A 12,564-nucleotide genomic window follows, 5' to 3' on the forward strand; every position below is an offset into this window, starting at 1 on the left:
CGGTAAATTATAGGCAGGCGGACGAGTCTCATCCAGATTAAATCTGATACGGCAGCAGCTTTGACAGCCCTCAGCTCCGTAGCCAGTGAACCCCATACATCGGACAGATTCTGTACTAATTAGGCCGTTAGTTAACATGAGCTGGTTGAAGAATCGAATCCCACTTGCCGTTAGCTGTAATTGTACATGTACCTACACCTGCTGAGCGGCTGTGGTTGTACTTACTTACATGTATCTTTAAATTTGATGGTAGTGCATGGTCATACAGCCGTGTAAGTAGTTAGTCATTAGGTTGGAAATAGGTAGTAAGCAAGAGGTTAGTTAGTTAGTGGGTAAGTAAGTAAATAATTAAGTAGGTAGGTTGGACAGTGGTGATTGTAGTGGTTGTAGTGGTTATAGTGGTGGTTGTAGTGGTGGTCGTGGTGGTGTTCTCCTCCCCAGACAGCTCATCCATCCATCCATCCACAACGGTCCATCGATTTTTATCCCGCCTAATCATCGACTCCTCAAACCTCACCCTTAGAGGTCTCTCTCCTCCTTACCCTCTTCACCATCTCCATCATCCTTCCAACTCACCTCGGCTTTCGTGTCGCCCGTTCGTTTTGCCTAGATTCATTTTGTTGCATCATTTTGTTGACGTTCTCGGAGGATTTCGACTAAACCTGTTCGGTCACCTCGGAGCCTGAATTTAAAGTAGACCTTCTGGTGATTTATATCTCGTCTTACACCGCAGACGGTTTTTGTTGGGCGATTCGCTCGACCATCCAGCCCAGCCCAGATGGCGAACCTTCAACCTCAGGGCGGAGGTCCCGACCCAAGATTCCGTGCAAGGTCACCCAGCTTTGGAAGTGGAGACGATAGATATTTCGACGGTTCGGGGGGGCTCCAGCAGCGGAACGGCGAAGACTTCTACAATCCCAATTTCTACGATCGCAGAAATGAGGGCGCGGCTTCACCCCCGGCTGCTTCGGCCTATGGAGCGCCGCCGTCAAATATGGCTCTTTCGCAGCAGTCCCAATACGTTCCCACTCCCCCAGCGCACTCGAGCGGCTACCAGCCGATGTACTATCCCCAGAACTCGACCACTCTTCCCACCCAGCCGAACATTCCACCCCCTCCTCCTCGTCAGCCTTATGGCGCCACTGGCCTTCCAGGCAATCTTCAGGCGGGGAGCTCTAGGCCGCTTCCAGGTCTCCCTACTGGATTGCCATCCCATCCCAAGGTTGGTTACAACCCAGGCAATCATCTCGGCCGTACGATGTCCATTGTGACTACCACATCTCCAACTCAATATCAACAATACGTTCCACAGTCGCCCACTGTGAATGCCCCGTCGTATGCATCAGCATTTGGTATAGCTTCTCTCTTCTTTCTTCTTGTATTTGTAATCGAAGATGCATCTATTAACGTATCCTTGTAGCTAATTCCCAATATGGTGCATCTGGTGCGAATCGACCATACAATCCCGCTTTATATGGCTCGAACGTTCCACCTCCACCTCCACCTCCCCCACAGCGCCATGGTACTGTATCAGGAGGCTATTACCAGCACCAACAGCAGCATCAATTACCCCAGCCCCCACCGCCCCCGCCACTTCTGCAAAACCAGCAGACATATTCGGTATGTTTGTATCCTTTTATCATTTCCGCTATGACCTGCTTGTATATCTCTTTCCATCTGCTCTTACTGAAAATTATCCCCTACAGACATACTCCAATTCAACAACGGGTGCTCCTGCATACCAGCAACTGCATTACCACCAAGCCACGCAGCAGCAGCATCAGCAACCCGCCGACCAGTATACTAATGGAGAGCAAGGCAATTGGGACTATGAAGATAAGGACCAGGGTGACTACAAAGCTAGCCCCGGGCAGCGTTATGGATCGACTTCTTCTCAAGGTCCTCAGTCCCCAAACTACTACGACAATCAGAGTACCCCACCTTCACACCACTACCAAAGCTATCACAATGAAGGAGGCGAATACAGCAACCCACTCCCAACCCCACCTCCACCTCCAAAATCTCATTCACCTCACGTCGACTCTCAGTATGGCGGATCAAACGGACAGCGTCTGAACCGACCTCAATACAGTACGGGCAATGAAGACTCGCTACCGAGCCTTCCATCTCATGGGCCATCAGACACAACCGATCGTCAAAAAATGGAGGAGGATGCAAGAGAAGCTCTGTACGCTGATATAGAGAATCTCGTCTCTGGAACCGGGCCGCCATCCGGAAGAAGCCAAGCTCCGCCCTCTGCTTCACAATTCTCGCCTGACGTTGACCTCCTCTTCCAGAGGGCAGGCGCTCAGCATCCCGGCAATACAGACGAGGGCGGATTACCTTATCCAACATACGCACCCGGTGGCAATAGCAGCGATGAAGCAGCTGCTGCCTGGGAAGCAATGCGTGCGGACGAATACCGGGAAACACAAGATAAAATAACCAACGGTCATGTTGCAACTTTACCACCAGACCAGGACCAAGAACCACTTTCTGAGGTTTTGGATATGCCCATGGATCTTAGTGGTTTCTCGGGTATGGGATTTTACGATCGCTATGATGACGAACCTTCTTTCCCGAGCTTCAAACCAGCCGGTCAGGACAACGTCGCACCTGTGCTCCCCAGTCATAAAGGGTCTACGGATCTAGGTAGAAGTGATACCATGAACACGGTGAACACGGTGACGACTTTGAATACTGTAACCACGAGTGGTGATCTGAATCGGAGAGATACAACGAGTACCACTGCTACTGGTAACTCAACCCTCTATGGCGACTATGTTTACCCTAACCCCGAGTTCGATGATGGCCTACATCCCTTCGCCCCATTCTCGTCCGCCGCCGCCAGGGTTGACACCTTTGGTACTGGTGGATTGGCAAACCCAGAGAGACGAAACAGTTTTCAAGAAGGTGATGAATACGAAGGTTTTGCTACTGGTCCTGTTAAGACCGTTATCACTGCTGATGAGAGCGATGAGGATGACGTATATCCCGGTTTCATGGAACCGTCATTTTATCCCACCCCTAGTAAGTTTTCGCCTAATACCCTCTTGAGTTATGTTAAATCAATGAAGTATATGACAAACTAAATCGGTTGACATAGGCTACGAGTTGAACCGAACCAAGTCCGATAGCAACGCTGCAGGAGAGGGTTACCTCCCAGTCAACCCAGACGCCCGCCTAAAAAGTAGTTTGAGTCTTAACTATCCTCACACAAGCACAAGTTCACTTGGTCCTGCCCGATCAAAAACAGATGCTTCTGCCCCTCTGAAACCAGCTGGGGCACGGCCTCCGGTTTCGAGACCTGCGGCTAACCGTGCCGCAGTTGCACAATCCCAGATCTTCGATGAGACTGCACTTGGTGCAATCGACCTTCCTTCCATCAAAACTCGCAAGTTCGATCCGGAGAAGCTGTCGAGTAAAGATTTCAAGAAGTGTGAAGAGGCTTGGGCTATCAGCCAGATTTTTGCTTGGCTACAGACGATAACCGAGGGCGAGGAGTTTTTGAAGGAGAAGGGTATTGCGGAGGCAATAGTTGCGTTATTCACACACAAAGTCCCCACGATGAACGTTGCCGACGCAGAGACACTAGCCACCCGGGTGCTGAAAACCCTTTGGGAGAACGACTGCTTGGTTAGGGACGAAGAGTGGGTCAAATGGAATGCCGATCGGGAAGTATCCGGCGTTATCTTCCAGATTTCTGGCCGTGGATGCTACGCACCAAGGCTTCATGCCGACGATAGCGAAGAACTCCCAGACACACCCGGAAGATGTTACTCTCACCTTTGTGCCCGCACCCTCAAGAAGATATCTCTATCCGCTCATCCCGAAGATAGGGAGAAGAAGAAGGAAGATTGGGCTACTTTCTGGCAACTCAAGGCTACTGATGTCGAAGGCGTTAACAAAAAGGAAGTTGAGAGACAGAACAATCTTCACGAAGTCGTTCAAACCGAGCAAGAATATCTCGACCATATGCGAGTTCTTCGGGTTGTGTATCATGACCAGCTCCAGATCGTGCAGAAGCAAAGCCAAGTTATCAAACCGAAGAATTTTGATCAATTCATGAAGGATGTTTTTGGCAAAGCTGAAGCTGTTCGAAAATCCAATGAGGACCACTTGCTACCCCAGCTTAAGTTCCGCCAGCGAGAGCAAGGTCCATGGATCGTCGGATTCAGTGACATCTTCCGGGAGTGGATCCGAAGAGCCAAGCCAGCCTATATCGAATATGCTGCCGCCTTCCCATGGGCTGATGCCGTCCTTCGCCACGAATCCGAAAAAAATATTCTATTTCGACGATTTCTCGAAGAGTGTCGGCAAGATCCACGAGCTAGTCGTCTTGAATGGCAGCATTTCCTAAAGAATCCAATTACGAGATTGCAGAGATATGGCCTATTGCTACAGACCATTTTGAAACATTCGCTCAAGGAAGGTGACGAGAAGGTTTCCCTCCAGGCAGCGATTGATGAGATCAAAGCCGTAACACTCGAGTGTGACGCTAGGGTTGATGAGATGACAAAGAGAGTCACACTTGCAGATCTTGGAAGAAAACTCGTTATGAGACCGGGAATGGTTGTGGACCTTCGTCTTGAAGAAAAAGGTAGAGAGGTCATCTACCAAGGCGACTTACAAAGAACCGGGAACCGGTTTACATGGCTTGAAACCCATGCCATTTTATTCGATCATTATCTGGTCTTAGCGAAGACTGTCACAAGAAAGGATGTGGCTGCCGGCCCTGGAAAGAACAAACACGAGAAATACGATGTATCCCGAATGGTAAGCTGGCTCGATATCCAATGACAATCACTTGGTCTCTAATACAAAACCCTCTCTAGCCAATACCTATGGACCTTCTCGTTATTGAAGACTCTGTAAATGATGCACCAGTCGTCAAGAGTAGCGTAAAGATCATCGGTCCCGCCACGAAGCAAGTTCACGCTGGACCTGGTCAACGTCCTAGTATACCAAATTCTTCTACTCCCGGACCTAACAACCTTACTCATACCCAAACCTCTACATCGATTGGCTCCGTGAATTCGCCCGCATGGGATGCCAAGGACAAAGATAACGTAATGTATCCCTTCCGGATCCGACATCTCGGAAAGGCATACAAGGGAGAGGATAACACATACACTTTGTACGCTCCATCAGCGGCTGCCCGAGCTGATTGGGTAGAGAAAATTATCCTGGCGAAGGAGCGCCACGCCGCATCGCTTTTCAGGCAAAATGCGGAACCATTCAGGATCAGGATCATGTCGGATTCCGCTTTTGGTTACGAAGCCGTTTCGGGTGCTGCCAGTCCCAAGGATGTCAACATCCGCGGTACACCGTTAGATAGAGCTATCAAGGAGGCTGAGTCGCTCTACTCTGGTCCAAAACCTGCTGTCCTAACGAGGGCTCAAGTTAACTGCGCCACCACCTTCCACACTGGCATGGGATACGGAAAACAAATGGTGGCTATCGGAACAGACGCAGGTGTTTATATCTCTGACTATGAGAACCCCCGTGGGTGGACAAAGGTATGGAATTCCATGATGCTCTATACACACCCACACACCTAACTAACTTCGAACAACTAGGCTATCAATTCTATTGCCCGCGTCACCCAGATTGCAGTGCTAGAAGACTTCAGTCTCTTCCTTGTCCTCGCCGACAGGACATTAATTGCATATCACTTGGATGTAGTTGTCCCACCTGCTGGAGGTGTTCCGGTTAGCGAATCCGCCAAACGAGCGCCACAGAAACTGTCTGGTGGCAAAGATGTTGGTTTCTTTGCCACAAGTCGGATGAAAGATCGAATGCTTGTGTTCTACAAGCGCAAAGATGGCTTGAGCTCGACATTCAAGGTTCTAGAGCCCGTATTTCATAAGGCCACAGAACGCAAGAGTCGATTCTCAAGAAGAGGAACAACAGAGTTCTTCCGTGAGTTTGACGAGTTTTACATTCCAACTGAGTGTTATGGAATCAGCTTGTTCCACTCTTCGCTTTCGATTCACTCTTCTAAAGGTATCCTATTAACTTTGCATCGTTCCCTTTAAATGAAACTCAGCTAACCTATTCGGATAGGTTTCGAAGTTATGACACTAGACAAGAAGCAACCATGGTCTATTCCGGAGCTCAAAGCGCCCCACGTACAGGCTATTGCTCTCAGGGTTGGTAACCAAAGGCCACTTGGCATGTTCAGGTTATCAGATATTGAATTTTTGCTATGCTACGAAGGTAAAAATCCTCCATGCGGCCTTTCTATAGAACTTTCAGTTAACAATTGTTTTTTTTAGAATGCGGTGTCTACGTCAACAAGCACGGTGATGTTTCTCGTAGTGTCATCATGGAGTTCGTCGGCAAAGCCAAAGCTAGTGCACATTACCCGCCTTATGTACTTCTCTTCGACCAAGACTTCGTGGAAATCAGGAATGCAGATAACGGCCGATTGCGTCAAGTCATCGCCGGACGCGACGCAAGGTGCCTCGATGATGGCCAAGGCGGTGGGAGTGCTGGCCAACGTACTATCAAGTTGGCTATGGTTCATCCCGAGATCGATACCCGGCAGGTCGTTGTCGAGTTGCAGTTGAATGAGGGACAAAAGGATTAAAAAGTCTGGGTTTCAAAGGGTTCTTGTTTGATGTCTTCCCATCGGGTGTTTTGTTGTATAATTTCATGCGATTTCCTTTGACCGCATTCCATGACCTACTTTTTCTTTAAAATCTTTCTGATGAAATCCCCCTTGCTCTCCCTATTCTTATTTACAGGCGATATAGTGGCACGGACATGACTTATGGCTTTTTATCAATTATTTCTTTTGCTGCAAGTTTTCATGGTATTCTGGGTTGTTCCCTTTCTTCTACCCCTTCTTTTTAATCTTACATCTTCGCTTAACACTTCTTCACCGTAATGGCGGCAGCTAAATTGCATGGGACTGTGGATTTCAATCGAATTGTCTTTCTTTAATTGGGCCAGAAAATTGCAATATATCGGGTTTGGCGAGCGGGGCATCCTACCTTCTACATTGGACAGAGGGAATTTTCTTTAAATTCCTTTTTTTCGATCTTCAAACCTGAAGCTTCGCTTTTGGTCTTGTTCCTTATCTATTTTGCTCTCGTCAAAACAGTTTATAGTTATGATATGTGTTCCTTTTAATTCCATATTTACGACCATCCGCTTAGGCACTATGTTTTCTGAATTTTATCTACATTAGTAGCACTGCGATGTTCATATTGCTTGTAATGAAGGATTTAATGGTGAATCTACTATGATTTGCTATCGCTGTGATAGAAGAGTGCTCCGTCCTTTCTAAAACACATACTATATCAAAGCCCCCTCCGAAACCAAAATTCGGAGAAGGTAGAATCACGATAATGGAGATGTTCATAGCTAACTTCCTCGAGTAAACCTCACATCATTATTCAAGCCTAGGCAACTCAGCGATTTGATCAACCCCCTTATACAACCCCTTCAAATCCAATCCGTACTTCTCTTCCAAATACGGTGGACAAAACCTTCCTCCCAAAAAGTGTCTTCCCTTGAAATACTTTACCAGGTGTTTTGGAGCCATCAGAGAGATTAGATTATCTGGTGCAAAATCCTTTCCTGGGCCCTCGGATGGTGGGCCGTGTTCTATGTCCCATGATGATGGGACATCGATTGAGGTTTTTGGGAGTGGAGAAGATTTCATGGCAGTTATTACTGCATCGAAGGGTGGGCGGATTGTAGTGCCTGTAAAAGAGAAGCCTGTGTGTGTGTTTTATCTATGAGTTTGGGTTCTGAATGAAGAGGGTTTATTTAAAGGGAAGAAGTACCAAAGATTGCATCGACGATATGGTCAGTTTCCTTTAATGCGGTTTCATAATCTTCCGTGAACGGGATTCCTAGTTTTTGCATTTGGGTCGAGAGACGCTGGTTTTAAGCATGTCAGTATCTAAGTATGTATTGCTATTTCACGCACTCTCTCGAGGACTTCAAAGTCATCTCCGAGGATAGATACACGGAGCCATGCGTGTCAGCCTACCTCGAAGATCTCATTCTTCCCTTTCTTTGGGAAGTATATGGTGGGCTTATAGCCGTAGTACCATACTAATTCGGGCAAGCTAGTCAGTATAATCCCTTTTGTATGAACGTTATGTAATTATAGTACCTACAATGGCGAGCCGCGACTAATCCATCCCCCCCTATAAAAATCAAAATAGTAAGTACGGTATTTGATCCTCATCTATTGAGTCGTCTTGTAAATCCGTACCATTGTTTCCACTATACGTAAATTCCAGAGATTAATTAACATCATCCTTATCGAAATTTTCAGGGGGAAAGAGAAAGGATTCTATACATACGGGCCACAAAGAACCAATATACGTTCACCATTGCTAGGAGGGTGCACTTTATAAACTGCTCGTTTTAATTCGTAAATGAACAATTAATTAGCTGCTACAGTATCAATTATCTGATTTCAAGGGTCAATTTTGCTCTCCATACTCGCATGAGCGGCCGACAACCTGTGTAAGATTATTTGGCTTAGCCTCTGAACCAAATCCACAAGATCATACAATATCACGAACTAAAGTGGTTAAATAGATACATACCCCGCCAACTCCATCAGCTGATCCAACGAATACCCTCCAGACCCCATAAGCTCCTTATCAAGCTCAATAGCTTCTTGAGCGCCAAGTGTCTTAATACCTAAAGACGCCATCTTGTTGCCCGATATCGAGGTCTGATTCGAAAATGCTAGTGCAAATGGGCTTTCACGACGGTTGGTCTGGAATACTATCGGTCGTTTGGAAACGGTGTTTAAGATGTTGGACAGTCTTCTCGATGCTGTTCTTTGCATTTGTTTTTTTTAAATATATTATTATTCTTTTGTCATTTGTTATCTTGGAGAGCCCAAAACTGTACGCATGCAGTTCAGCGCAGACGTCAGGCTAGCTACGTAATCGAATTGTAATAGGGCGAATATCGGGGGTTGGGCAACGCGGTTTTGTGGGGTTAAAATGCAACATTCTATAAAGTGGAGATGATCTTTGGTCGAACGGAGATATCTCAGATCTAGATCTAGATCAACTTATTGCGCCCCATGCAGTAAGGTATAACGTTAGGAGTCTTGGTACTAGCAACGACGGTGAAACTCTATTCTTCATCACCATATTTTGCGAGTGTATTCAGTAATAAGGTTGGTCAGTGAAATAAGTTTTGCGATTTTGAATCAAGTCGAAGATAATAAAATATCCATGAACGCCTGAGGAAGAAAGATAGAAGCTATTATGCAACGAAGAAAGCATTATGATACAGTAGAAGATAAAGAGAGAAGAAGAACATCCAAAAAGGAAATACGAAAGCAGAACACCCATTTTTTGGTTTCGAGATCTTGACGAAAGGGACAAAAAAAACTGAGCGGGGAAAAATATACAAAGAAGAGCATTATAGATTGAACGGGGTATTATTCCCAACCATTATCATCCACCAAGCAAAACAATATGCTACCGACTTCAAAGAGACAAGATGTAAATGCTGTTGTTTAGATAACGCTAAATGCTTGCTGTTATATGTATTAATCGAATTCGTCCATGTCTACTTCGGGTTCGGCATCCGGATCAGTCACCGGGTCTAACTCCGTACAATTTCTGTTTTTTTTGTAAAACATCTTGTATCTCTCGACTTCGGTGCGTGGTTCCCCAGTGTGAAACCAGGATCCTTTGATAACGACGGGGATCATGTCTATATCAATCGTAACGTTAATGCGGGACTACCCGGGAAGAACAGGGGTCAAAAACTTACGTCCAACGGGTATAGAAAACTGACGATGTCCAATAGCTGTTTAATGCCAAAAGTGCAAGTTGTCAGCTTATGCACTTCGATACGAATGCCGTAAAAATTAAAAATTAAAAAATTAAACTATTGGAGGAACAAACCTTCAAGTATGGCCTTTATAACACTCTCATGTGTCGCAACTGCTATAAACATTTCACTTCTTCTGAGGAATAGATTCTCAAGGAATATTTTAGCACGATGGAGAACGCTGCTATCCGTTTCGTCTCGATAACTCGTCCATAGCGGGTCAAATTCACTGAACTCCTCCTCGAACTCGAAGAGGGGGTATTTTTTCTTTAGGGTGGTGTAGGAGCGCCGACTGTTGTGCGTGTCGACGCCGAAGGATTCACGGAGGAATTCGACAAATACCGGGGATGGCGGTCGTGGATTGCGAAATGTGAGGTTAAAGGAATGGATGAGAGTATCTGCGGCACGGCTGGAGGGGCAATTAGCTTTAGCATAGAATGTGGGGACTACTCCAATATTCGAACATACCTGAGCGGGGAAGAGAGAAAAAGTTCGGGTACCGCCAGGTTTGTGTTACCAAGGTGTTTATTCCACGCTTTGTGAAGGTATTTAGCCCCCTCGATTCCGGTTGGAGTTAACTCTGCATCGATCTAAGGAACATGATATCAATATGCCGTATTCGATATCGAATCTTCAGCCGCACTGGCTCAAAACCTACCCATTGGGCCGTTCCATTCCCATCCTGCCGTGTCCAGAGACAATCCCACGATTCCTTTCCATAATACGATTCTGTCGATGTTTGTTAATCTTCTTGTTGGTATTCAATCTGAGCTATTGTACTGATCCGGACACCAACCTCCTCTATGATGCCAGCTCTCAGATGGCCGAAATAGATATAGAACCTTATATCCCAGTACACCTAACCTTTTCGTCAACTTCTCTCGATCTAGCCGTAGGATCTCAGCTCGGAAATGGTCCCATTGTGTCGCATTGGGTGGAAGCTTATTCGTAATATCGATCGAGTACTCTTGTTGTATCAATCCGAAATCCCTGGTTTGGAACTACACGAATAGACCATAGACCCACAAGTTAGCCTCCCAAAGTCCACACCACAAATCGTTTTGGCTTTCAAGAAAAAGCGTCGCCCAAATGGAAGGTCAGTACCGACGACGTTGAAAGTGTCCTCCTTTGTCTCCGACAGATCCTGTAAAAAGAACCCCTTCACATTTTCCAACCGTAGGTTTTTCCGTCGGCCGGGAGCCAAGAATCTTGTTGGCGGTCGGCCGGAGAATATTAGTGGTGATATTTCGTCCTTCTTCTCAGGGAAAAGCAAGGTCATAAGGTAAAAGAGGGTCACGGTTGCGGCGACGAAACTGCACAATTAACGGAAAAGAAAGTCGTACGACCGAGGTATACGCGTCAGCTTGGAACTACTCTTAGACATGGCACCGGATTCATGTTTGATGTGGAGCTGGAGCGTATGCACATATGTAGATTGGAGCAGGGCTTACAAGAGTAGTCGCTGTACCCTTCTTGACCCTAAGATATTGATCATTCCGGTAGCAGCCGATGGGACAGGATCATCATCGTTTCGTGGTATGCAAGTGTTTAGACAGCGGAGCTAGGAGAGCTTCATCTGGAGCAGAGCTTCCGAGATCGATATTCACAAACGCCCAGATTCCGGGGGATGCTGTGGAAGGAGTGAAGACAGGACGTGGTTTGCAGCGATCGATATATCAAAATGTGGGAAAGCAAGGGGTCAGTGGCTAGCGATGTGTTGCAGACAGATTCAATTGTTCACCACAGGCGGGCGCCTTCGATGTGTGAACGTTATATTGTATGATGTAATCCGAGTTCGACGGAAGGTATGCGAGGAGTCAGTAAGCAAGTAGTAGTGGGTATTTACAGCGGGACAAGAACCAGAAGCTATTCAGGAGAGAGGGAGAGAGAGGCTGGGCAGATATGCGTGTGTATATTATTATGCACGTAAATGTATATTAAATGATTCCGGCTTCAAATTCAGGAGTAGGTACTTAGTAAACCCAAGTAGCCCAGTGCGCATCTCTCAAATAACGAACATATGTAAAAACGCATCTGAAGACAGGAGGAGAACTTCTTTTTTCATTCTGGTTAATCTGTACTGTGTAGGACGGCTATGCTGGCTTTGGCTATGCACAAGGTCATGAACGGGGATGCTGTTGGCATTTTCCGGGGTAAAGCCGCGCCCACAGGACGGGCAGCTCGATTGCAGACTCGACTGCGAGGAATGGCAAAATTTAAGATTAATTGACCGAGCTTTGGAGAGAGGAAGGAGCGGGAGCTGGGAAGTTCGGGATCTTTTTCAATAGCTTCCCTTCCTCATCCATAGCACTGAGCAGCTAGGAGTTAATAACCATTAGATTAGTAGCTAAAAATAACATGTCACCAGCGTCTGGGGAGATTACGGTGCCAATTGAATCTCGAAGAGCCCAGCCCACGGTTATGTGGTCCAGTCCAGTCCGGTGGAGCTCGAATCCGGTCGTCTTTCAATCGGTCGAATCAAGCGTAACCAATGTACTGAGGAGTAGTATAGTATCAAGCATCAATATCAAGTATATCATGCACTATTATACCATATCGATAGCCAGATATTAAGGGAGACGACAGGAAACGGATCTTATCAGCGGTCGGGTTTCGGATTGATTGATTCGTCGCCCCACGACTTTGTACTGGTACTTGCACATGCACGGCATTGTCGATGCTTCCGAAAATCCACACCGGTTTTGTTCGAATTCTCGATCTCATCACCATAGCTTGAGA

General features: G+C 46.5%; 3 protein-coding genes across 3 annotated transcripts; 1 reads left to right on the forward strand and 2 right to left on the reverse strand.

Moving 5' to 3' along the window:
- Positions 1-778: 778 nt before the first annotated feature.
- AOL_s00112g53 (uncharacterized protein) lies at positions 779-6,592 on the forward strand (the record flags this gene model as incomplete). The annotated part of the gene is made up of 8 exons (XM_011127083.1): positions 779-1,352; positions 1,421-1,620; positions 1,707-3,030; positions 3,107-4,776; positions 4,836-5,519; positions 5,580-6,006; positions 6,067-6,219; positions 6,279-6,592. 8 exons carry the CDS (start codon positions 779-781, stop codon positions 6,590-6,592), a joined length of 5,346 nt encoding a protein of 1,781 aa, XP_011125385.1.
- Positions 6,593-7,399: 807 nt separating this feature from the next.
- AOL_s00112g54 (uncharacterized protein) lies at positions 7,400-8,683 on the reverse strand (the record flags this gene model as incomplete). Its single annotated transcript, XM_011127084.1, has 8 exons — positions 7,400-7,713; positions 7,797-7,893; positions 8,006-8,070; positions 8,136-8,165; positions 8,234-8,244; positions 8,325-8,379; positions 8,467-8,486; positions 8,574-8,683. 8 exons carry the CDS (start codon positions 8,681-8,683, stop codon positions 7,400-7,402), a joined length of 702 nt encoding a protein of 233 aa, XP_011125386.1.
- Positions 8,684-9,538: 855 nt separating this feature from the next.
- Positions 9,539-11,104, reverse strand: AOL_s00112g55 (uncharacterized protein; the record flags this gene model as incomplete). Its single annotated transcript, XM_011127085.1, has 7 exons — positions 9,539-9,705; positions 9,766-9,801; positions 9,900-10,234; positions 10,294-10,415; positions 10,484-10,554; positions 10,622-10,826; positions 10,934-11,104. 7 exons carry the CDS (start codon positions 11,102-11,104, stop codon positions 9,539-9,541), a joined length of 1,107 nt encoding a protein of 368 aa, XP_011125387.1.
- Positions 11,105-12,564: the final 1,460 nt, after the last annotated feature.

This window comes from Orbilia oligospora (genome assembly GCF_000225545.1).
Source record: "Orbilia oligospora ATCC 24927 unplaced genomic scaffold scaffold00112, whole genome shotgun sequence".
Taxonomy (NCBI): Eukaryota; Fungi; Ascomycota; class Orbiliomycetes; order Orbiliales; family Orbiliaceae; genus Orbilia; species Orbilia oligospora.